Source organism: Ovis canadensis, chromosome 18 (assembly GCF_042477335.2).
Source record: "Ovis canadensis isolate MfBH-ARS-UI-01 breed Bighorn chromosome 18, ARS-UI_OviCan_v2, whole genome shotgun sequence".
Classification (NCBI taxonomy): Eukaryota; Metazoa; Chordata; class Mammalia; order Artiodactyla; family Bovidae; genus Ovis; species Ovis canadensis.
In genome coordinates, this window is record NC_091262.1 from 37,119,361 (window position 1) to 37,146,146 (window position 26,786).

The 26,786-nt window shown below is 41.8% G+C and overlaps 2 protein-coding genes across 5 annotated transcripts in view; one reads left to right on the top strand and one right to left on the bottom strand.

Moving 5' to 3' along the window:
• Window positions 1-8,209: 8,209 nt before the first annotated feature.
• Window positions 8,210-26,272, bottom strand: SAXO2 (stabilizer of axonemal microtubules 2). 2 transcript variants are annotated; one of them, XM_069558974.1, is made up of 4 exons: window positions 26,099-26,272; window positions 24,228-24,407; window positions 18,086-18,288; window positions 8,210-10,851 (listed from the first exon to the last, which is right to left on the bottom strand). In XM_069558974.1, exons 1-4 carry the CDS (start codon window positions 26,134-26,136, stop codon window positions 9,908-9,910), a joined length of 1,365 nt encoding a protein of 454 aa, XP_069415075.1. In that variant the 5' UTR covers window positions 26,137-26,272; the 3' UTR covers window positions 8,210-9,907. The 2 variants fall into 2 exon arrangements, with proteins under 2 accessions (XP_069415075.1, XP_069415076.1); XM_069558975.1 differs by having other exon boundaries at window positions 8,231-10,851; window positions 24,228-25,035; window positions 26,099-26,200.
• The window catches only part of EFL1 (elongation factor like GTPase 1), a 111,713-nt gene continuing 111,009 nt past the window's right edge, over window positions 26,083-26,786 (top strand). The window contains exon 1 of one of the 3 annotated variants that reach the window (XM_069558970.1): window positions 26,083-26,402. The gene's annotated coding sequence lies outside the window, so the exon portion shown is untranslated. The remainder of the gene's footprint in view (window positions 26,403-26,786) is intronic. The other 2 variants (XM_069558972.1, XM_069558971.1) reach the window with 2 other exon arrangements.

The window sequence follows — 26,786 nt, forward strand, 5'->3', positions numbered from 1 at the left end:
ATGCTTCTGTCTTGTATAAAAGTCTGAACTGGTAGATGGTTTAGCGGGTAGAAGAGCTCTGCTCCCTGAGATCACTCAGAGACACAGACGCCTTCTATCTGGCAGCTCCACCACTCTAGAGGAACGTGCTCCAGCCAGAGAAAGTGAAGAGAGAGCCTAGAGGGCCACCAATGGAAGCTGGAGTTCTGCCACCCTCTTCTTGGTGTAACTTTGAACTTTCTGAGCTCCTGATCTTCAGATTGGGGTATTACTGTCCGTGTCAAATTATGGTTGGGAAGTTGTTTTTTAATTGAAGTGTAGTTGATTGACACAAGTGTGTGTTAATTTCTGCTCTACAGCCAAGTGATTTCAGTTCAGTTCAGTTCAGTCTCTCAGTCATGTCCGACTCTTTGCAACCCCATGAATCGCAGCACGCCAGGCCCCCCCGTCCATCACCAACTCCTGGAGTTCACTCAGACTCACATCCATCGAGTCAGTGATGCCATCCAGCCATCTCATCCTGGGTCGTCCCCTTCTCCTCCTGCCCCCAATCCCTCCCAGCATCAGAGTCTTTTCCAATGAGTCAACTCTTTGCATGAGGTGGCCAAAGTACTGGAGTTTCAGCTTCAGCATCATTCCTTCCAAAGAAATCCCAGGGTTGATCTCCTTCAGAATGGACTGGTTGGATCTCGTTGCTGTCCAAGGGACTCTTAAGAGTCTTCTCCAACACCACAGTTCAAAAGCATCAATTCTGCAGTGCTCAGCCTTCTTCACAGTCCAACTCTCACATCCATACATGACTACTGGAAAAACCATAGCCTTGACTAGACAGACCTTAGTCGGCAAAGTAATATCTCTGCTTTTGAGTAAGCTATCTAGGTTGGTCATAACTTTTCTCTTAAGGAGTAAGGGTCTTTTAATTTCATGGCTGCAGTCACCATCTACAGTGATTTTGGAGCCCCCCCAAAATAAAGTCTGACACTGTTTCCCCATTTATTTCCCATGAAGTGATGGGACCGGATGCCATGATCTTCGTTTTCTGAATGTTGAGCTTTAAGCCAACTTTTTCACTCTCCTCTTTCACTTTCATCAAGAGGCTTTTTAGTTCCTCTTCACTTTCTGCCATAAGGGTGGTGTCATCTGCATATCTAAGGTTATTGATATTTCTCCCAGCAATCTTGATTCCAGCTTGTGTTTCTTCCAGTCCAGCGTTTCTCATATTGTACTCTGCATAGAAGTTAAATAAGCAGGGTGACAGTATACAGCCTTGACGTACTCCTTTTCCTAGTTGGAACCAGTCTGTTGTTCCATGTCCAGTTCTAACTGTTGCTTCCTGACCTGCATACAGGTTTCTCAAGAGGCAGGTCAGATGGTCTGGTTTTCCCATCTCTTTCAGAATTTTCTACAGTTTATTGTGATCCAAGCAATCAAAGGCTTTGGCATAGTCAACAAAGCAGAAATAGATGTTTTTCTGGAACTCTCTTGCTTTTTCCATGATCCAGTGGATGTTGGCAATTTGATCTCTGGTTCCTCTGCCTTTTCTACAACCAGCTTGAACCTCAGGAAGTTCACGGTTCACGTATTGCTGAAGCCTGGCTTGGAGAATTTTGAGCCTTACTTTACTAGTGTGTGAGATGAGTGTAACTGTGCAGTAGTTTGAGCATTCTTTGGCATTGCCTTTCTTTGGGATTGGAATGAAAACTGACCTTTTCCAGTCCTGTGGCCACTGCTGAGTTTTCCAAATGTGCTGGCATATTGAGTGCAGCACTTTCACAGCATCATCTTTCAGGATTTGAAATAGCTCAACTGGAATTCTATCACCTCCATTAGCTTTGTTCGTAGTGATGCTTTCTAAGGCCCACTTGACTTCACATTCCAGGATGTCTGGCTCTAGGTGAGTGACCACACCATCATGATTATCTTGGTTGTGAAGATCTTTTTTGTACAGTTCTTCTGTGTATTCTTGCCACTTCTTCTTAACATCGTCTGCTTCTGTTAGGTCCACATCATTTCTGTCCTTTATCGAGCCTATCTTTGCATAAAATGTTCCAGTGATTTAGTTATACATATTTACACATTCTTTTTTAATATTCTTCTCCATTATAGTTTATCATAGGATACTGAATATAGTTCTCTGTGCTACACATTGGGAACTTGTTTATCCATCCTGTATATAGAAGCTTACGTCTGCTAACCCCAGCCTCCCACTCAGTCCCTCCCCCAGCCTCCCTCCCTTGGCGACCAGCAGTCTGTTCAGTCAGTGATTCTGTTCCTGTTCATAGGTAGGTTCATTTGTGTCATTGCTTAGATCCACTCATAAGTGATAGCACATGGCATTTGTCTTTCCTTTCTGACATTTCACTGAGTATGATATCTAGTTGCATCCATGTTGCTGCATATGGCATTATTCCATCCTTTTTGTGGCTGAGTAGTATTCCATTGTACATGTCTACTACCTCTTCATCCATTCCTCCGTTGATGGACACAGGTCGTGTCCATGTCTGGCCATGTGACTAGTGGTGCTATGAACATAAGGGTGCATGTATCTTTTAAAATTACAGTTTGTCCAGTATATACCCCGGAGTGAGGTTGCTGGATCATGTGGTAACTCTTGTTAGTTTTCTGAGGAACCTCCGTGCTGTTTTCCACAGTGGCTGCACCTGTGTACATTCCCACCAGCAGGGTGGGAGGGTTCCCTTTTCCCCACACCCTCTCTAGCATTTATTTGAAGAGTCTTTAATGATGATCATTCTGACTGGTGTGTGGTAGTTCCTCACTGTACTTTTGACTAGCATTTCTCTAGTAATTAGGGATGTTGAGTACCTTTTCCTGTGTTTCTTGGCCATCTGTATTGCTGTTTTTGGAGAAATGTCTATTTAGGTCTTCGGCCTATTTTTGGATAGGTTTTTTTATTGTTGTTGTTGAGTTGTATGAGCTCTTTGTACATCTTGGAAATTAAGCCCTTCTTGGTTGCATCATTTGCAAATATTTTCTCCCACCCTGTAGATTGTCTTGTGTCTGGGAGGCTTTGATTAACTGGTTTAGTTGTGAAGCATCTAGCAGCCTGCATCATAGCAGATACTCACTCTGTGGCTCTTCCTTCCTCCTCTACATCGTGAGTTGCTGGGGAAATGAGATGACCCTGACCATTGGCTCAGTTTCCATTTTGAGCCTTCACTAAGATTTGTCAACGTAGTGTCAGCTGCGTTTCCTATTCCCAACACAATTCCAGCCAGAACCATTCTCCTTGAGTGGAAAATGTTCAGAACAGCTACCCTGATTCTCAACAGAAAACCTAGTTTCCAATTTTGTTCAGAAGATAGAGACCACACACTGATTGATATGTATCATCCCAGATGTCTTACTTTGCATGCTCAAAGATATATTTATATTACAAACACACATGGTTTGTGCTTTCTTTATAATAAACAAGACATATTTTGTATGAAACTTGTTTTTTTTCCTACTGATCAATATGTTATTGCCTTTCCCCCATCTGAGTGCATAAGGGTCACTTCATTCTTTTGAATTGTATTTACTATTACCTCATTCTTGTCCATTGCTGATGGACATTTAATTGTTTCTGTTTTTTGCTATCACAAACAAATGCTGCAGTAAACATCCTGGAACATATATCTTTATGCCTAAAGGGTAATACTCTTATAGATTTTAGATGGACTTAAATTGACAGACATGCTTATCTGGATACTGCTAAATTACCATCAAAATGTCTCTACAAACAGTATATGAGAGTTCCCCTTTTTACCAACTTTATATAGGTTTCCAGTGTTTTAAAAATTTTGTCAATCTGATGGATGAAAATTTATATCTTAATGTAATTTGTACTTTTCTGTTTGGTATGTCTTTTGGCTCTTTGTGTTTTTTCTCTAACCCATCTTTCCTTCTTTACTGCCAACCCACTCGACCTTCCTCTTTCCTCTCCTCCCTTCATTGCTTCCTCCCTCCTTCTTGCCTTCCTTCCATATATATACGTATAAATGGGTTGAAATCCAACACTGTCTTTATTTTGTTGCTCAAATCACTTTATCTTTGGTCATCGGGAGAGTTGAAAGGTTGAGTGCATATAAACTAGTGCATGAATGCGTGCGCACGCATGCTTGTGCACACACACACACAAGCGCATACATGCACACACAACTGTTTTCCTTCCATAGGTAGGAATTTACGCTGAAATCTTGGATGCCAATCCAGCACCATAAAGGTCATGACTATAGTAAAAGTATAATATGATTATACCTTTTTCTTTTTTTTGACAACTTCTTTCTCTGAGAGGGACAAGCCTGGGGTGCATTATCAGCAATGTATTTTTCTGGTTTGACTTCAAGTAGTCTCAGAATTGATGATGCATACTCCCTGTGAAAAGAAAAACTATGACCAATGAGAATGTAGAGTGGTTACATCATTCTTTCTGTCTGTTGCCTTAGAGCTCCCAAGCAGAACCCTCTTCCAGTGTAACTCAGGTCACCCCCTTTTTTCCCACCCCCTTCAGTGTGGTTATGGCGTTCATCTGTTGTACAGTTATACTCCTTCGTCACAGTCTATATGCCTTCTTGGGTTCTTCCCACCTCCTGGGTGATGGTTTTTATCATTTGATATGCAGTCAAGTTGACTCTGTGGTTTACAGTTCTCGTGTGTGTGTGTGTGTGTGTGTGCGTGTGTGTGCGTGTGTGCACTCTTTCATGTCTGAGTCTTCGCAGACTCCATGCACAGTGGCCTTCAGGCCCCTCTGTCCATGGAATTCTCCAGGCAAGAATACTGGAGTGGGTAGCCATTTCCTTCTCCAGGATCTTCCCAACCCAGGGATTGAAACATTTTCTCATATCTCCTGCATTGGCAGGAGAATTCTTTACCACTGGCACCACCTGGTAAGCCCCTACAGTTCTCCTAGTTTTAACAAATACAGACAGTTGTTTGTCAACCACCACATTTTCTCATGTAACAGCTCCTTTATGCCCCAAATTCCTTTATCTTGCTTCTTGGTAATCACTAATTTCTCCATCCCCCACCCCCTGGCAATTACTGATTTATTTCCTGTCCCTACAGTTTTTCATTTTCCAGAATTTTATGCAAGTGTGATCATTCATTATGTGGCCTTTGAGGACCAGTTTCTTTCACTGACCAAAACACCTTTGAGATTCATGCATAATATTGGGCAAATCAATAGTTTGTTCCTTGAATTGAGTCCGTTTGAGTATACTAGATATATGTGTCATTTTTCCAGTTAAAAGACATCAGGATTGTTTCCAGTATGGAATGAGGATGAGTCAAATTGCATAAACATTCATATACAGGCTTTTGTGTAAAACTTAGGTTTTCATTTTTCTTTGATAAATACCTAGAAATGGATTTCTGGCTCATATGATAGGTGCATGTTTAGAAGAAACTGTCAAACTGTTTTCCAAAATTTATGTTCCCACTAATGACATACAGGTGTCAGCTGCTCAAATACTCGTCAGTACTGAAGATTGTCCTGTTTGTGTCTGTATGTGTATGTGTGTGCGCTTTCCCAGATGGTGCCAGTGGTAAGGAACCTGCCTGCTAATGTAGAAGACATAAGAGATGCAGGTTCATTCCCTGGGTCAGGAAAATTCCCAGAGGAGGGCATGATAACCCATTCCAGTATTCTTGCCTGGAGGATCCCATGGGCAGAGGAGCCTGGCAGGCCACAGTCCATGGGGTGGCAAAGAGTCAGACATGACTGAGCGACTGAGCGTGTGTGCATGCGTGTATGTGTATTTTGTAGCCATTCTAATAGATGCACAGTGGTGTCTGATTGGGCTTCCCTGGTGGCTCAGATGGTAAAGAATCCACCTGCAGTGTGGGACACCTGGCTAACAGGGGTCTCATAGTTTTAATCTGAATCTCCCTATTGACTAATGATGTCCAGTTGTCAGGTTTGTGTGTCTGTGTGTATTGTAGCTATTCTAATAGGAATATAGTGGTAGGTCATTGTAGTTTTAATTTGCATTCCCTTGTTGGCTAATGATGTTGAGTATGTTTTCATATACTTCTCTGTCATCTTTTATGGATTGAACTTTGTCCATTCCTCCTCCCCCCCAAAAAATTTCTAACTCCTAGAATGTGACCTTATTTGGAATTAGGGTCTTTGCAAATGATCAGGGAACAATGAGACCATTCGGGTGTGTAACATTAGGGTGGGTAAAAGACCTGAGTCTGTGAACATCAATATGACTGGTATTTTTTTTTTTTCGGATGTGGACCATTATTTAAAACCTTTATTGAATCTGTAACAATATTGCTCGTTTTATGTTCTGTTTTTTTGTCCATGAGGCATGTGAGATCTTAGTTCCCTGACCAGGCATGGAACCTACACCCCTGCACTGGAAGGCAAAATCTTAACCACTGGACCACCAGGGAAGTCCCATGACTGGTAGTCTTATAAAAATGGGGAATTTGGACCCAGGTGCCTGCACATAGGGAGAAGATGAAGGCAGAGATTGCTAAGCCAAGAAACACTGAAGGTTGCCAGCAAAGCTCCAGAAGCAGGGGGAAGAACAGAACAGATTTTCCCTTGCAGCCCTCAGGAGGAACCAGCTCTACCAGCTCTTGGACTTGTAGCCTCCAGAACAGAGAGAAAGTAAAATGGTTATGCCACCTGGTTTGTGAATCTTTGTTACAGCAACTTTAACAACTAATACACCATCTGTGTATAATCTTTAGTGAAGTAGCTGTTTAGATCTTTTATCCATTTTCCCTCTTAGAGTTTTAAAAGCTCTTTATATATTCTGGATACACAGCCTTTGAAGTCTGTGTTGTAGATGAAGAAACAGGGCTCAGACAGGGAAGGTACACGTGTTAGTCTGTCTGTGGAAGAAACTAGCGTCTTCACCCCTCTTCTGGCTCCCATCTTCCAAGGCTTGCTGACTGTCAGCATCTCCTGGCCATGTTTCCTTGCTAACCACTGTAACTCCCTAATGGATTCAAGTAAAGAAGTCTTGTTGAGGATACTGGAGGTGATGGAGACACAGACCTGGCTACCCTAGAGAGCAGCTGGGAACCTGTGTGTGCTGTTGAAGGGGATGGGGATGGTGACATTGGTGAAAATCCTAAGTCTGTGACACAAGATGAAAATCTGCATGTCCGTATAAAACAGCACTGAGTGGAGTGAAAGTTTCTTGTTGTATTGGATACTGTGACCTTCGAAAAGCATATTATCAGCACTCTTTTTAAACAGCTTTTTTTGAAGTTTGCTAATTTAGGATTACCAGGTTCATCTTCCCTTTCTTTGATGAATGTTCAGAGGTCTCTTCCCCTCACGTTACCAGGCTACTCTCACACAGAGACTCTCAGGGAGAGCCTTGTGTGTGTCAGTCGCTCAGTCGTGTCTGACTCTTTACAATCCCATGGACTGTAGCCCACCTGGCTCTGTCCATGGGATTTCCCCGGCAACAATTCTAGAGAGGGTTGCTGTTTCCTCCTCCAGGGGATCTTCCTGACCCAGGGATCGAACCTGCATCTCTTGTGTCTCCTGCATTGGCAGGAGGATTCTTTACCAACTGAACCACAGGGAAGCCCCAGAGAGGGCCTTGGGTAGTTTGTACAAAAGTCTATATATCAGATGTTTTAAGGGGCTGGGGAATGGGGATCCCCAGCCTCTGACTGCTGAACACCCCCCTCCATTCTTCCTGCCGCCTAGTTTTTGGTTTTTTTCTTTAATCATTTTATTGTTTTAGAACAGTTTTAGGTTCACAACAAAATTGAGTGGAAAGAACAGAGAGTTACCCTGTGCTCCCACACTTGCACAGCTCCCTACCTTTAGTAGCCTGTGCCGAGGGTGTGGATGTCACAGTGGCGGCTAGACCTTGACACAGCATAATCACCCAAAGTCCACGGTGCACATTAGCGTTCACTCTTGGCGTTGTTGTCCCTCCAGGTCTTATGAACGACAGAGCCTTTCTTTCTAATTCTGTGGTCTTATTTTCCACAACAAGGATATGCAGGGACACAGGGTAGAGACGGGATGGGGTAGGGGTGAAATTTCCTACTCCTTTTTGTCTCCAAATGTCCCCCATTCTTCATCAGATTCATCCAAGTTTGGCTTAGTGGAAACTCATTCGAAATCTGGCAGATGGTTAAATAATATTACTGGTTTCCAGTGCTTTTAAAATGTTGTGTGACTGTGTGTGTGTGAATTATGTATACTTTTACCTAGAAAATACTTTCTTAACAAGGTCTCTTCCAGAGAAAATTGGTTGCAGAAATGATTTCATGAAAATTCATTTAGTGATACTTTATTACTAGATACATATAATTCAACATAATTTCCCCTAATAAATACAAAAGTAAATAAAAACAAATTACTGCCACATAATGAAAAATACTTTAACCAAATGTTGATGGACTTATTCTCAGTTATGGATATACATTTTGAAATAATTCTAAAACTACAAGACTAAACTTTTAAGATAAAATAAATCATATTACCCCAAAAAACACCCAATAAGAATTTATTTCATGGGACTCCCCTGCCGATCCAGTGGCTGGAACACCACACTTCTGATGCAGGGGGCACGGGTTCGAACCCTGGTCTGGGAACTAAGATCCCACGTGCAGCATGGCGTGGCTGGGGCTGGGGGAGAGAGTTTCATTCATTAGGGAATGTTCAGCATTTATATACACAGTCTGTTCTGTCCACTTCACTTGCTGCCCCCATTCCTTCCCTCCCTCCCTTCTTGGAATTGCTCTTCACACTGGAGGGAAAAGAGGGCAGAACTGTGCTCATACTGAGCCTGGTTCTTCTGCACTGATTCTGGGAGTGGCAACTGGGTGCATAACTGCCTGCGGTTGCCCTGAACATTTTCTTCAGAGCTGCTGGTCATACTCTAAACTTCTGCAAATGCTTTTTCCTTTTTGGAAATAGTGTCATTCAAACCACATTATTCCCCTACCCACACTCTCCATTCTCTGTAACAATTTCTAGGGTGCTTGTGAAGCTGTAGAGGGCAAGACTTCTCTCAGAAATCATACTCCTCATCAGCTCGAAGCAGGTTAGGTTATTCTACAATCCTTGCTACAGGCCAGAAAGGGAGTATTGAGTAGGGAATTCTCCTAATACGAAAATGGAGGAACAGGTACAAAAAGAGATTAGGTGACTTATGAACAACCCCTGATTCTTGGTTTGTACTCTTTGTGGATTTCAAGGCATCACAGGACCTGATGCTCAGAGCAAAGTTTCTGTGAGGTAGACAGAGCAGACATTCTTTTACAAATGAAGACACTGAGACTCAAAGACAAGAGTCACTTGCCTAGGGTAACACAAATAGAAATTAACATCATTGGAACTGTGAACTCGGGTGCTTCGATTTCCAACCCACGCAGGCTTAGATTTCCCCCTGAGGGTACCTCTCACTAACCTGAACCCTGGGAGGAGCAGTGCAGCCATCTTAACAGCCACCAATGAAAACCTGACTCAGGGAACACCTCGTAGATGCCTTGAAGTCTAAGGAGAAAAATACTGTTGTCTTGAAAGAAGAATCCGTGTTTATTTTCCGTGGTGCTCTAGAAAAGTCCTAAGTCACTTGAAGAATGATAATACCTATGTGAATAACCATATACTTGACATAAGTATAAACACAAGTATAAATTATAATAGACTGAAACAAGTTACCAAACAGTATGTTGCGATTAAAAATAGTTCTGATGGGAATGTACATAATTTAAGTCTCAGAAACACATACTAAATAACAATCTTGGTTAAAATATTAATTCGAAATGGATTTTAAAATCCTGATTTCCTCTGACAGATTTTCTAAATTTCTTGTTTAAAAATTTTAAAAATGATTAGTTTTCACTTAAAAAATTTTTTCTTTCTACTATAGAAAATTGATTTTGTCCTTGAGAAGCCAACATGCGGTGAGTCCGCTTCCTTTTAAACGTGATTTGAGAATTAGAAGGCCTTCACCGCGGGAGGGATCTTGCGGAAGAATTTATGACCTCGGGAATTTGTAGTTTCAAACAGGTAGCCAGGAGGGGAAGGGTAGCTAGCCGGGCAGGTCTCCAGTTTCTTGGGCATATACTCCAGAGAGTACGTGGTGACGTCATCAAACGGAAGCGACCTCTTCAAGGGAGCATCCGCAGGTTTGCAGCTCTTGGTGGGAATTAGTTCATGGGACACGTAGTGAGACCTGAAAGTGCTCAGGCCATCGAATTTTCCGGATGGGCTGGGGATCTGCGGCTCCTGCTTAATTAGTCCCTGACGGCAGCTTTCCCATGCTGGGAAATCTTGCTTCGTGGTGCTCTTTCCTTGGAAAGGAAAGTTATGATTTCTCCTACGAGAAGCAGGCCTGATAGGAAGCACACGCGTGGCCTGATGCGGGACATAGTCGAGGTGGGTGGTGCTCTCCAGCTGCATGGTGCCTGCGGGAGGGACGTACTCCGGCGCTTTCTGTACTTGCGGTGCTGGGAGTGCCCACTCTTGAAAACTGTCCCGGAACTCGGTGCTTCCTTCGAATGGAGCGTCCTGGGCCACTCTGGTGTGTGCAGGTCTGCAGATCTTTGCCGTTTCACCGACGAGACCCTGAAAGTCACATCGGTGAGTTGTGAGATCCTCCAAGGGCTGGTCGGGTGGCTTGTAGCTGTCTTTTGGCCTGGCCAACTTGAATTCGGGTAGATGAGGCACATAATCAAGGCGATGACTTGTGTTACCACTAAAGGGGATGGTAGAGCGTTCGACCGCGGGGCTGGGTTTACAGCTTTGTCTGGGCTTTATCTCCCGAGGGACATAGTCATCCTGAAATGTTGTTGAATTTCCAAATCTCACAGTAGGGGGATAGTAAGTTTGTTGTGGCTTGTAGAGTTCACTTTTCTGAATGTCCCAAGCTCTATAATCATCTTGAAAATTTAAGAGAGAGAGAGAGAGAGAGCATTTTTAAATACTGAAGAACACCACCACCTTCTAAAAATCGTGCCTGACTTCTCTCATTGCCTTCCTTGCATTTCCTTTAGGTATTGCAACACCAATTAAGTAGGAAGTTCCACTGATCTCCCCTCAGATTTATTCCTTTTTTCCTTCACATCTACTTTCCTCTTCCTATCTCCCCACTTTAATACACACAACTTTCCACTTTCAGATTCTTCTAATATAACATGGGAATGGAACATCTGAGCCTGACTGTTGGTTGTTTTTGAAAACTGAAAAGGTTGTGTTTTGGGTGAAGACAGAATTTAGGAGATTAGAGTTGTGTTCCCAGGAACTGGTTGGGATTTTTGTTATAATATGCTGAAGTGAAGCATAAAAGCTAGGGATTAACATAAAACCAAGGGCCCTGCTGTGTGGGCAAGAGTGATGTGGATATTACCCCTTACTTTGGGGGGACTCCTCAAAGTAGAGAAAACTTCAGCTCCACTGTACCCCTGGAAGCCTACAGGACTCCCTGAGCAAATATACAGGGTCCAGGGTAACTTGTACTATTCTAGGAGGAGCACTGGCTTCGATCTGGAGGTGAGGGGCCCGGACTGAATGCTCTCTAAAGTATGGGAGACTAAGTATGGAATTTAGAAATGAACATCAGGGCTGAACCTGGGATTTCGTGTTAAATACCTTAATTCTTCTTCTTGCAGCTCACCTAGACCATGGATGGAAAACTGAAGTGCTTATATTTCAACTGAGGTTTATTTAGGCTTTCTGTTTCTAGATGAGAAAGGGAGAAAGCTGAGAAATACTATGGAATTGACTTCACCCCAAAATATGTATCTCTAAAACCAAAAAATAATTTATAAGAGACAGAAGATATACATAATAAAGAATTAGAGTCTAGGCTAAAGGCCATGCAGTGTTTATTGGAAAGGCAAAAGTTCAAATGCTTCTTCTGTGGATACTTCTTTTGAAGAGAAAAACTTCTCAGACACAGGCATTTCTGCCAAAATAGCCACGTTTTTAACCACCACCTTCAAGCTACTGATATTTGAATGAGAGTGAATAACCTAAGAGCAGGCAATCTTTCGGATAGTAGAGACCTGGTAAGAAAAGATGATCTGGGTCATGCACATTCTTGGTCTTGTGAACTTACATTTGAAAACAAATTCAGATGCATGTGGGAGAAGAATGTGAAAGGTGCCATGGAGCAGAATTGGAGAGCTGTGGTGGGCTGAAGACTTTGCAACAGACTCATGGGGAAACACTGACATGATACATAGGCAGAGAAGGCGAGACCTTGGAGGGCGATCAGAGAAGATGTGTCCAGGGGAGTGAGGATGCTGTGAGAAAAGCCAGCTAGCTCATGGCAGTGGTGGGCTGGGCAAGGGGTAGTTCTCCTTCAAGCTTCCTCTGCACGCAATAGTTTTCCAATTCCATGTCACATGAAGCTTTACCACAAACTCGCTTTTTCTTGAGTCACCATGAAGGAATCTCTGTTGTTTGCTACAAGTATAAAATTATAGCACTATTTTTCAGTAACCAAAAGGAAACCAGAGGATGTTAATGGAAGGTCTATGGTTCAATATAAACATACAAGGAGACCCTTTGTTGCCAAAATGTCTACAAAAAAAGATGTTAATTTCATGAGAGAAACTAAATAGAAGAGAATAATATTCTTCCTTACCAAAAAAGTTTGGTTTTCGAAAAGGAAGCAAAAATTTAGAGAGACGAGGTTTGATAGCAATGTATTAATTCCAGAGATCTGCAGAAAATTGTTTCGCCTCTTTTAAATATCCCTATGCTCATATGTCTGGAGATTTATTGTTTTCCTATAATATTTATTAGTAACACTCTAGCAATACCTTTAAAACATCATGGTCTTTATTAATATCATTGGTTCTTAGTATCTTATGATACTTATGGAAGAAAATCAAACATAATGCCGTCTACATCTAACAATGCATCTGGTCATTTGGCAACTACAGTACTGCACGTGTTAGATGAGGGCCATTCAGTTTAGATGGGAAGTTTGCTTTCTTCTAAACAGCTTTAAGTGCATGAGGTGTTTGCATGTGTTTGCTCATCATGAACAGCCGGATGCAGAGCTCCAACTCCATCCTTACACAGTGAGCTGTTCTGGGTTCCTCTTTGAGGACCAAAGTCCTCAGCGGCATATGCAGTTTCTTTCTCTTGGTAGCTGGGGCGCTGTTCTCTGTGTTGTCTTATGGCACCAAGAATGTGGGACCAATTTTCATAAAGCCAGGGGGCTCCATCCTTTCTTTCTCAATCTACACATCATCAAACTTGTCCCACAGTTTTAATCCTACCTGTAAGTTGATGACTCCCAAACTTGAATCCCTACTCCAGACTTCCCTTGAAATCCAAACCAACATATCTATCTTCCTCCTAGACAATCTCTATTCAAATGTCCAAGAGGTAAATTGAAACTTAGTTTGCCCCAGCTGAGTTCACCATCTTGCTCAGACTCATTTTCCCTAAATAACACAACAGTAATAAAACACTTTTGAATTTGCCATCTCATGTAAAGATTTCATCCAGTTAATTTTCTCTCCCTCACTCCCTTCTGTTTCAAGTCATTTTCAAATCCTGTTTATTTTACTATCTAAATTATAAGTTTTTCCATCTGAGGCAATCATGCAATGAGTAGCAACCTGATGAAATCATCGAAAATAAGAATAAGGAAATAGAAGAAAAAATATTGTAAAATAAGGTTCTATAGGGTTTACAGCAAGATCCTTATTTCATTCTTGATATTTGTAGTTAGTGTCTTCTCTTCTTATTTTTCTCCTTGGTCATTGTGGTTAGGGTTATTCAACTTTGTTATCTTTTAACAGAATCAGCAGTTCATTTCATCAATTTTCTCTACTGTTTTTCTCTTTACAGACTCATTGATTGCTGCTCTTCATGCTTCTCTCTGGAATCATTTTCCTTCAACCTGAAGAACTTCCTTTAATTACTTTTGTAGTATGTATCTGCTACTAACAAATTTTCTCCTTTTTTTTTCCTTCCCTGCCACCTCATGCGAAGAGTTGACTCATTGGAAAAGACTCTGATGCTGGGAGGGATTGGAGGCAGGAGGAGAACGGGACAACAGAGGATGAGGTGGCTGGATGGCATCACTGACTCAATGGTCGTGAGTCTGAGTGAACTCCGGGAGTTGGTGATGGGCAGGGAGGCCTGGCGTGCTGTGATTCATGGGGTTGCAAAGAGTCAGACATGACTGACCAACTGAACTGAACTGAAAAACCTCTTTATTTTACATTATTTTGAAGGATTTCACTACATATAAAATTCTAAGATTCACTGGGTTTGAAATTCTCAGTTTTTTTTTCCTTTTAACATTAAAGATGTCATTCATTGTCTTCAGGCTTCTATAGTTTCTGGTGAAGTTAAGTATGTTTCCAACTTTTCTTCTGTAGATAATGTGTAGTTTTGCTCTTACTACCTCTAAGAAGTTATGTTTACTTGGTTTTCAGAAGTTTGATGACAGTTGCCAGTCATGGCTTTGTGTTTATTTTGCAGTTTGATAAGCTGCTTGAATCTGTGGCCTGAATTCCTTCACCAAATTTGGAAATTCTTTGATCATTATCTCTTCAAATACTTCCTGATTCTTCATAGGTCTTATAAGGTTTTATTATATGCTGGACGTTATGCATAAGCAAATCATAGAAACTAAAATCAGTGTTACTTTCAACAGAAGACAGCTTCCTCTTTCTTCTGTTGGGCAGATAGGATGTGGGGCAGACCACCGTGATCCACTCAGGAACTGAGTGAGACTGGCACTCAGTGACATCTTTACTTAGACACAGTCTTCCTCTAACTACAAATTTCTTCGGACAAGACCTGTGATGTGTTTGTAGTTTTGCCTTCATTCTAGCGGGGCTTTGTCTTCCAAGCACCTGTTCCCAAGGGAGACTGTGGGACATTTCTGTGAGCTCTTTCTAGCCTAGTCTTCTAGCCCACCATGCCCCCTCAACACTTAGCAAACACCCCACAAGGGAAACCAGCCCTGCATCTGGGGTACTTATAGATTCTAATCTGTCATACCTGCCTATGTGTGAGGTTCTCCACTGATTTCCCTTCCCCCTAGAAGAGTCCCCTGCTTATGCCACCCCAATCTTCAGCCTTGCCTAGACTTGACAGATGCTTCCAGAGGAGTGAACAGTTGGCCACCTCAGCTCATCTAGGAAGGGCTCCTCCATTTCTGTAAATTTAATTCTTTGCTTCTATTTAAAAAAAGATTTTTAAAAATTTATGTGTGTTTTTAGCTGTTTCAGTGGAGGTTATGGCTTTCTGCCATCTACTATATCCTATCTGGTAGCAGAACTCAAAAAATTTTAGTGGCTACTAGAAAAATATTAAGCTTCTCAGTCTGACAACCAAAACACCACAATCATAACCTATGTTTTTGGAATTAGACACCAATCACTCAGATCCTGAAATTCCCTGGTTCACACCGTGTTCACTGAATACCCTTTTATTTTTCTGGCTTTATGACTTTTTGCTCATCTCACCCCAGCTTTTAGGATGTCCCTTCTCTTTCCATACATCAATACTTACTAGTCTCTGATGCATTCTCAGACTAGCCTGCAGTGATAGATATCACTTGTTCAGTCTAAATTTTTGAAGCACTAGTTGTTTCATAAATTTTCTAGTGAATCATTCCCCCTCCTTGTGATATTTCATTTATTTCTTGTATGACTATTTAATTTTTCATGCTATATTGCTTTCTTTTTCCCTCAACTATAAAGTTTCTAAATGTCAACAACCCTGCTCCATTCAGATCTCTATTCCTTGTAGTGCCTGGCACAGAGAAGAGTAATCCCTAAAAAGTATTTATCAAATCGAATAGACCTATTTTCTTTATGTACACTTTAGTCTGAATAAGTTTCTAATCAAGGCTGCTGGGGCAGATATACTTCTGTCTAAGAGTCACCAGTTCCATAGAGCCACATCTCCAGAATCTAGATGACGCCCTTCTCACTATCCTATAGTTTTTTGTTTTTAATCACATTCCATTTCCATCTGCCCTCTATTCTCTAACTTTAGGTTATAGTGAGAGGCTCTTCCCATTCTGATTCCTCGTCAGCTACAGATCTGTCCTTATGGAGGGATCTACAGAGCCTGTAGTGTGGTCATTACACAGGATGGTAACATGTCCCCTTGGCCCATAGATTTTCTTGTCTCATGCCCCCAACCCTGAAATACAAGGATAACTTTTCCTCACTAGGAAAGATCAGGAGAGAGGAGGCCAGAAGGAACCCAGGAATCCTCAACATTGGGTTATGGGAGTAGAAGTACATGAATCTATAGGAAGCCCAGGTAATGAGAAGCCAGAACTAGTATTGGATGTGTGAGTGTGTGTGCACGTGTGTGTATGTTACATGTAAATAGAAGGCATCAAGGATTATCAGTATTATTGTATTTTAAGTAAACTTTACAGAGGAAAAAAAAGAAGACAATCTTACTATGGTTGTTTAAAAGACCCAGTACAAACATTTCACCAGTTTTATGTCAAATTACTATGTAATACATTATCTCCTATGCATACCAATTAATATGTATCTTAGCAATTACTACATGCTATATTAGATTATAAAAATATATTTGTTCACTGTATGTGAAAATCTTTGTGAAATTTACTCAGTCATGTCTGACTCTTTGCAACCCTACAGTCCATGGAGTTCTGTAGGCCAGAATACTGGAGTGAGTGGCCTTTCTCTTCTCTAGGGGATCATTCCAAAACAGGTCTCCCACATTGCAGATTGATTCTTTACCAGCTGAAGGACAAGGGAAGCCCAAGAATACTGGAGTGGGTAGCCTATCCCTTCTCCAGCAGATCTTCCTGACCCAGGAATCGAACTTGGGTCTCCTGCATTGCAGGCAGATTCTGTACCAACTGAGCTATCAGGGAAGCCCTGATATGTTCACTATAGGTGTTGTCTTAAAAATGTGTTCCTTGTATGGTATCTTATATGCTCACAGCTTAAAAAAACAAAACAAAACAAAGAACATTATTCCTGATCTCCCTACTGAGCTGACTTATAGATCATAATATACTAATTCCATATACTGTGTTGTTTAGTCACTCAGTCTTAAAAAGGGTGATTCTTTTGTGACCCCATGGACTGTAGCCCACCAGGCTCCTCTGTCCATGGGATTTCCCAGGCAAGAATACTGGAGTGGGTTGTCATTTCCTTTTCCAGGGAACATACACTTTACTTACCCATTAAACTGCTAAGAGTGATGTTTAAAGAATAAGTGTGTATTCAGTTATTATCTATTTAAAATATAAATCATTACTGTTATTGTGGATGGCATCACTTTTATAGAAAGTTTTCATAGGACATAGCCATTCAGTTATATTACATATGAGTGAAAAGATTGTAAGCCTAAATATGCTATTACATTATTAACAAAAAATATAGAAATAGTATGAACTAACCAATTAGCCTATTGTTGGAAAATAAAGAACTGCTCAAAGCAACAGTGTTGTAAGACCAGACTGACTTTTGGAAAGAAACTGGTCACACATCGTCCAGCCCCTTCCTCCCTGCAGTTGGTTGCCAGCAGGCAGAAGGTATTCCATGCTGGAGGGCCTAGAGGAGCAGGTGGCCTGTGAAGATCCAACATTGTCTGACTGGGTGAACACGCCTGTTTTATTCTGAAGTTCAGTATCAGGGACCATCTGCTAACAGAGGTAAGTATCATCCTTTATCCCAGCCTTTATTAGTGTAAAAGGCAGTATTTTGGTTCTCTCCCTGCTAACTGTTTTGGTTGGTTTGGAACTTGAATGGTAAAGAGGGTTGCTATTTATCTGACTTTCTCAAAGGCTGCAGTAGGCTCCGTAGTGTCATACTGGGAGGAAAGGAGAAGTGCCAACTCAAAGGGCATAATGTGACAAATAGGACATAATGTTTTTCAGCAGTGTCTTTTGTTTTCATGGGTTGAGATAAAGAAAACTAAGTGGCTGAATTTGGACAGGAACCCAGGTCTCTTAACTCTCAACCAAGCAAATGGTCTTTTTTCCTCACTATACAATATTATTTTGACAAAAGAGAAGTTTTCTCCTAAGCCTTGGAGATTTAAGTTTGGCAATCTGTCAGAATTGCGATTTCATGTTGGATGTCAAAGCTGAAGGTTAAGTTTTTGTTTTTTGGCTCTTTAATTTTGGAAATGGCAAGTTACCTTTATAGGTTGGGACAGTGTCCAGCTTTCCTTTTTTAACTTGTTGTCTCTCCAGAGGCCGAACTATCACCACAGGATGCACTTTGTAAGAATTAAAATCCCGTTTGTAGGTGGTGCCAAGATCCATCACCCCCTGTTTTGGTTTATATTCTTCTGGTGCATGGCGAGGCTGTTTGTCTATTTCATAAGGACGATAATCTGACCTGAAATATATAAGTTTGAAACATAGCCTCCCAGGTTCTTTTGTTTTTAACTCTTTCAATTCAGTATTAAAGTTTTCAAGACTTTCACTAGAAAAGTCTAGAAGATATTAAAAGGGTGATGGTTGGTAAACTACTTGAAAGAGATTATTGAATTCCTTTATGTCCTACCCAGTGACTAAATATCTTAAGAAAAATAAATATTAAAAAAAATTCCAGTTTTCCAAACATCTTTACAGTAGATCATTGGTTAATTGGATCTTACAGAAATAAAATAAAATCTTCCAACAATTGAATTTTTGGTCTAATCTGGAAGAAAGTCACAGGTTAAAGGTTTAAATGAATCTGAAAAAATTTTAACTCTATCCCCTGGGTCTACTTTGTCAAAACCCTTATTCATCCTATTAAAGACTCTAATGAACTGTTTGGGTGTGCTGTCTTTTTGTTGAGTCATGCTGTCTTCCTGCTCATCATTAAATAATCAGTTAAAGGAGTCATGTACATCTGACTCTGGCCTTTAGACATCAATCATATTCACAGCATATAAGTCTTACTCATCTTCTGATCCCCCAGCAGTGCTTGCCAGGGATGGGGGTAATAGGGTACCCTGGCCACCCTGGGCATTTGATAAACATTATATTATTGCAGACACTGAGGCGGTCTGTTGAATTGGAGAAGACCACAGACTTGGACTGTTAAGACCGCCACATGTATTATATTGGATAACTTCACCTGTCTGCTCCAGTTTCCTTACTTATAGAATAGAACCATAATGTCATCTGCGTCATCCAGGGTTGTTTTAAGGACTGGCACATATATGCATGTACAGCATACACATGACTGTTCTGTACACATAAAGTGATTATTTTGATTACTACTACTATTACTAAAAGTCTTCCAAATTGCTTTCGTTTCTTTGGCATTGACTTTCTATTGACACTTCTATTGGCATTTCTTTTCTTTTGGCTGTGGTCACTTCTTTTATGATTTATTCAAACCATTTTTTAACTAATCAGTATTCTCTGTATGCGGTCATAACCTCCCCAAAACAAAACTCACTGAATCCCTTCTCTGTTCACAATGTAACTTTCTTAGACTTGTTAATTCACCCCTGTCAATCCACTGCACAGCCCTCTCTAGTATAGTTTCAAGGTGTGGACCTTAGTCCTCATCTTACCAGAGCTCTCCAGTAGTAGCTTTCATTATTGACCATTCTATTTATGGAAATCTCTTTCTCCCTGTCTTCCTCATTATTTCTTCTCAGTCTCCTATGTCGCTTCCCCCTCCTAGACTCAGGCATGAAGTGCTAGAGTTCCTCCGCACTTGGGTCTGCACACTCTGCTCTGCTCATCCCATGTTCCCTCCTGAGCACAGCTGCCATCACTAACTAGATGTAAATGCCTCTCAAACTTACATCTCTGCTTAGACCACTTCTCTTAGATCCAGACCAGTTTTCACAAGGCCTCTCGGATAGTCAACGGCACCTCAAAACGTACTATACCCCTAATCAAAATATTTCTCCCCAACAAATCTGGCCCCTTTTGCTTGTTCCTTGTTTTAGTGAATGGCACCACCACTTCCTCAGCTGCACAGTCAGGAACCTAGACTGACCCTTCATGCCTCACGGGACTGAATCCATTGTCTTGTATATCTCCTGCAATGGCAGGCAGGTTCCTTTATCATTGGCGCCACCTGGGAAGCCCCTTCATGTCTCACCTCCCTCTTAAATTTAGTTTATCACCACCTCCTATCAGCTTTTTCTCCTAAATCTTTCCTAAATCTAACTGCTTTTCTCTGTCTCATCCACCACCCTGATATTCTAAGCTTTTGTAATAGCTCATCCACATCAGTTCAGTAGCTTCCTAAACTCACTCACTAGTTCACTCTCCAATCTTTTCATACCCCCTGCAACACACCCACCCACCCACCCAAAGGAAACCCTCAGTGGCTTCTTACTGCTCTAAGGCTATAGAAGAAACAGCATGGCCCCTTCCAGTAGCTTCAATTCACCTCATGCTTCCTCTGCCCCTGCTGGCCTTCTCCTTCCTGCTTCATGCTGCTCTTTGCCTGGAAAGCACTTTCTTACATTCTTAATCCAGTTAAGTGCTTTACAGCCTTCAGATTTTAAATCATTCTTCTCATTTCCCTGATAAAGTCAAGCCTCTTATTCTGGCTCTCAAGTTACCTGGTGCCTACCCTTCCTAGATTTGATCACTGGTGCAATTTTATACTCATTCTGAATGTTGATTGCCACCTCCACTAGACTGCAGTGTCTCTAAGCACAGAGATCAGGACTGTTCCCGCTCATCACTGTATCCCAGGCACCAAGCATAGCACCTGACACTTAACAAAGGCTTGAGAAATACTATTTAGAGGATGAACAACAGAGGACATCACATACCTCTGCTTCTCCAGATACCTGAATTGTTCTTTGCTCTTTCCAAATACAAGCTAGAGAGGAACAGGCTAAAATGCAAGCAGGAAGTGGAAGAATCAGGGAGAGGACAGAGAAATCTTAGAAGTCTTAATTTCTCGTTAGACTAGTTACATTTTAGAAAGTTTACCTCCAAACCCAAAGCAACTTTCTATGGAGACGTAGGGAAGAGTAAATGCACTCTTACTCATCTGATATATCCTAAAACACTGGACATGTCTGGACTCAGACTTTCAGAGCAGCCTTCCTGCCAACTCTGGCAGTCATTGATTGTGCTTCAACTGTAATTCTCCAAAGGACCAAAAGTCCTGTACAAGTCTAGACATCTGCTCTTTACAGTCTCTTCCTACAGTAAAGTATAGAACAGAATGACACATTAGTTTTTAATTGTGCAGATGAATCAGCTGCTATCTGCTGCCTAGTCAACATCGTCAACATGAGGGAGTCAAGCAAGAGTTCCAAATCCTTTGAATGTGGTCCTTGGAATTACTTCTGTTCTTAGTTGCTAAGTTGTGCCCAACTTTTATGCAACCCATGGACTGCAGCCCGTCAGGCTCCTCTGTCCATGGGATTTCCCAGGCAAAAATACTGGATTGGGTTGCCATTTCCTTCTCCAGGGAATCTTCCCGACCCAGGGGATCGAACCCAAGCCTCCTGCAGGCGGATTCTTTACCATCTGAGTCACTATACTGCTAATTCCCAAAATACAAAGAAAAGATCTAGTGTTTTACTAAGTGGAAAGATGATTTAAGAAATGGAAGGTTTTGTTTTGTTGGTATATTTGAATCTGTATTTAGTTTTATTTTATTTTTACTATTAAGGCTACTTGAACAAGGCAATGGAGAAAACCCAGAACTGAAAAGCAATTGACTTTTTTAAAGAAACATGTGGCAGGTTAAACTTTCTTCATTTTTTAGAGTTGGTTAAATGCAAAATCTTTATTCAACAAATATGAATATTGTGAACTTTATTTCAAATCTCCATTATGAATCACTAAGGCATCAAGGAAGAAAGGAGTAGAGGTGGAGAAAAAAGGAGCAACCTTTCCCCTTGGCTCTATCTCAACCAGCTGCTTAGTTCCTTCATCTCATTGACTATGATCTGGGATTATTTTGCTTGTCTGATTTTTGCTTGGGGGCCGTTTATAGTCACAAGACTATAAACGGTGGTGGGGAAGCCCTTCTTTCCATTCCACATCAGAGCCAGTGGACAGTCCAGGACCTGCCCACTGCATTGAGTCTGTAGCAACAGAATCACCAGTGTTGCTGGTTAAAAATGCATATTCCTGGAATCCACTCCATTAACTACTGACTGTTTTAGGTGGTGGTCTGGAACCTATAACTATAACCTTTCTTGATGATTCCAAATCACACAAAAGTCTGAGGACTATGGAATATCTTCACATTTCTGGAAGAGCCACACACCTACAGAGGGAACCACAAGAGCTGCCTGAAATGTTAAAAGGTAAAAGTATTGGACTAAAAGTTTGCTATGTAAGTAAAATGATCTTTCTTTGAAATGAAAATGGATAATACTAAAAGTTAACATTGTTCGAGAGCATTTTAAAAACTCTAAATTATAGAAATCTGATGTACGAGTTCCTTGAAAGCAAGAACCTATGTTTATTGATATTTTTTAATGCCTTAGATTGTGCCTTGAATATAGTGTGCACATCAACAGAATAAAGAAAATAATTGAATTTACAGAGATACAAAGAGATCAAAAGTGCTGAGCCAAGTGAAAAGTTGAGGCTTAAAAGAACTTTTCTGTCTTTCACACACTGAATAAATATTGAGCACCTACTATGAGCTAGTAGGCATGTAATAGGTTTCTGGAAACAGAATGCTGAGATAAGAAGACACACAGTTCCTGCTTTCACTGAGACTAATCTAATGATAAATAACAGGCAGATACTTTGAGAACTTATATAGGGGACTTTTACCTCACCAAAAACTGAGTGTCAGAGAAGGCTTTTCAGAGTAATAATTGAGTTGAGATCCATAGGTTGAACCAATATAAACTAGGGTAAGATGCAGGAAGAATTTCAGGCAGGTAAAATAGTATCTTGGAAGGCTATGTGACAAGGGAAATTTAGTACATTCAAGAAATGAAAAATGTCCTATGGGATATAACCAGAAGAGTGCAAAGGGCATTACAGTGAAAATAAATCAGAGAAGAAAGTGGGGACTAAGCAACGAAGGGATTTGATCCTATATTAAATATAATGGGAAAATACAAGAGCAGTTTTAGCAGGGAGGTGATAAGATTGGATATGCATTTTAAAAAGGTCATCTTGCTCAACATCACTAATTATTGGAGAAACTCAAATCAAAACTACAACGAGGTACCACTTCACATTAGTCAGAATGGTCATCATTAAAAAGTCTGTAAATAACAAATGCTGGAGAGGATGTGGAGAAAAGGGAACTCTCCTCTACTGTTAGTAGGAATGTTAGTTGGTACAGCCACTGTGGAAAATAGTATGGAGGTTCCTCAAAAAACTAAAAATAGAACTACCATATTATTCAGCAGTCCCACTCCCAGGCATATATCCAACAAAACTATAATTCAAAAAGATATATGCACCATCCCTATGTTCACAGCAGCACTGTTCACAATAGCCAAGACATGGAAACAAATGTCCAGTGACAGATGAATGGATAAAAACCTTGTGGTACATATATATACAATGAAATGCTACTCAGCCATAAAAAGGAAAGAAATAATGTCATTTGCAGCAACATGAGTGCAACTAAAGATTATCATAAGTAAGTGAAGTAAGTCAGAAAGAAAAAGACAAGTACCATATAACTTGTATGTGGAATCTAAAATATGGCAAAAATGAACCTATCTATAAAGCAAAAACAGACTCACAGAGTACAGACTGGTGGTTGCCAAGGGCGTGGGGGAGGGAAAAACTGGGAGTTTCGGATTAGCAGATTGTAATCTATTATATTAATCTATTGGATGGATAAACAACAAGCTCCTACTATATAGCACAGGGACTATATTCAATATCCTGTGATGGAAGAGAATGTTAAAAAAGCAATGTTTGTAAGTGTATAACCGAGTCACTTTGCTGCACAGCAGAGATTGGGACAACATTACAAATCAACTATACTTCAGTGAAAAATAAAATTAAAAAAAGAAAGAGGTCATCTTGGTCACCTAAAGTTAGAAAACAGATCAGAGATGCAAAAGCTGGAGTAGATACAAACATAACCCTTAGGAAGTTATTGCATTCTGGTCACATTGGAAAGCAGACAAACACAGATATTTTAGGTTAAAAAAGAAATCAACAGAACTTTTTATATTTCCCTTCTACATTCTCATTTTTGTCATTTTAGCTTAGTTCTCATCTTTCTGGTTTTCTCAAGTTGTGACTCAACCAGTTTCTTGCTTTCTAGATTGGTTCAACTTAAATCAACTAAATAGTTTAAGGAAAACTTTATTAAAACCAGGAGAGTGGTGAAAAAATAAGTAAAGCAAATTGTTTCTTGATATTTACTTAAATGTTGTTATTCCTTCCATCTTGTCACGATATGCTCGAAATTCTTCCTTGGGCTTCAGACTCTGAGGTGGAAGAACACTGCCATATGTAGGATATTTTTCCAAATATTCAGTTGTGGCACAAGACCCGCCAGAATTTTCATAAATCCTTGTGGTTCCACATGGACAATGATGTCGCCTATGCAAACATTAAAAACTCATCACAGTTTAACTCACATGAGCAACTGCATGTGCACACTGCAGAGGAAAATATAATAGATGGCAGTTTTGACTGATAAAGAAATAGACATTTGGAAATTTTTAGTTACATAATAGGAAAAAAAAAGATTAAAATACCAAGATGAAAAAGTAACAGACACAGGTCTAAATTTCCCAAAGGGGCCCAACAATCTTAATCCTGATAGACAGAGGCAGTGTATTGAAACATCAATGAGTTTGTTCTCTTAGAAGAGCAGGGATCATTGCCCCACTCTATCACAGTTGCAGGTGGTGGCCAGATCTCAAGAGTTGGTCAGGTGAACCCTTCAATAGCGGCTCCCGGCTTTGCCAAGATTCTTGTACCACAAACATACACTTGCAAGTTGGGGTGGCACCACTGCTGAGGGGATTCTTAGAACTTCAGCAAGAGACATGTCAGTGGGAAGCATTATCAATGTTTAAAGCCCAGAGAAGATTCCTCTTGCTTTGGCAATGCCTCAGTTCCCTGGTTAATGCCTCAGTTCCCTGGATCATTTAACTGCCTGAAGAAAAGGGATCCTCCAACATCATGAAGACTGAAAATTCCTGACAGCTGGACGGGAAAGGGACTTGGGTTGGATAGAAATGAAAGATTAGAAATAATTAATTTTTGTGCACATCAGGGTTTTCAAATATGAATCAAGTCCTCAAATGTCAATTTATCTTTTAATCCACACTGGATTATTAATTATAAACGTTTACCATGAAACTAAGGGGAAAACTGCTTTATCAACATTCTAAGTGTCTTTCCTTTGGAGGAGATTACAATACCACAAGGCTGACATAATATTCATTGAGCAAACAGTGATCTAATCCCTGGGTCAACAGGGAAGTTGAGGAGGAGAAGACTATTTCTTAGGTGATGGGAGGTTGTCAGGCAGGACTCACTGACCAATTCTAGGTTTCAGGAAGTCAGATTCCAAAGGAGCGCAGGCTGGATGGGCTTGGGAAAGAAAATATCGGTCAGGCAGGGGTGGGGAAAAAAAGAAAGCAAGGGATAAAAGAAAGCGTAACACGTGTCGAAAACTCATCGACTTGCACACCGTTCTATTCTGTTTCCTTTTATTAATTTTTAAAATAGTGTGGGGCATACACTCTCCCAGTCGAATCAGATCTCCCCCACTTAGCAGCCTGACCTCCGGCCGCTGATGCACAGGCATATAAATCCCCCCGCTGGGTGGCATTGGAGTTTGCGCCCCTGGATGGGAGCCCACAAATGCATGCGTGCGTGCAAAGTCGTTTTAATCGCGTTTGCGACCCTATGGACCGTAGCCCGCCAGGTTCCTCTGTCCATGGGATTCTCCAGCCAAGAACACTAGAGTAAGTTGCTGTGCCCTCCTCCAGGGGATCTTCACAAACTAGGGATGGAACCTCGTCTCCTGGGTCTCCTGCATTGGCAGGCGGGTTCTTTATCACTAGCGCCACCTGGAAAGTGCCAGGAGCCCACAAAGCAGAACTGCTTAACTCGAGATAGCTGGCGGCCAGCATTCGGGGACCCGGGAATAAGTGGGGATGTCGCTGCGCCCGGGTCCCCGCACCTCCGCGGGGGGACCACTCTGAGGGCTTCGTCCCCGCCCCCGCGGCTCTAGCTCACTTCCGAGCCCGGAAGCCGCCACGCCAGCCGTTCCTTACCCGCAAGTACAAATCTGACACAGACACCAGGTCCTCATGCTCCCGGCTCCTCGGCTCCTGCAAACTCTCAGCTTCCGCCGTTCCACCGCGCCCTCCGTAGTCAAGGCAACCGCAGGAGCCCAGGAGACGGACGCGGCGCCGGTTTCCGGCGGCAACAGAAACGCGTGCGGGTCAAAGGTCGTGCGTCGCTAGCCCTGCCCCCGGCGCGCTGGCCTTCGGGAGATACCTAGCTGTGGGCGCCTGCGACGTGCGTGGTGTGTTCGGCGCCGGGGTCCGAGCGGGGCTGGTTGGGCGGCGGGAGCCGGTGAGTGCGGGCCCGCAGGGCGCTGGGCGTCCTCCTTTGGCAGCTCCAGGCGGTGGGGGGACCCGGGGCGCCGCGGCGGCGGAGCGGGGCCGGGGGCGAACCCGGGCTGGGAGCGGCTGCAGTCCGAGCGTAAGTGTCCGCTCGCTCCCGACTGCTTTTCAGTGTGGACCCGGAGTCCTCAAAGAAGAAGGAAGTGATGAAGAAGGGAAGGTGGAGATGAGGGTTTATTTTTTTTTTCTTTTCCCCAATGTGGGAAGAAATGAAAGACGTTCATTGCACCTGCTCAGCAAATAAGCACGTGACCCAAAACTTTATTCGGTCTCCGTAGCAGTCATCAAGCAGAATCTTTCCCCTCCACTGAAAGCAAGCGGGAGTGATAGGAGG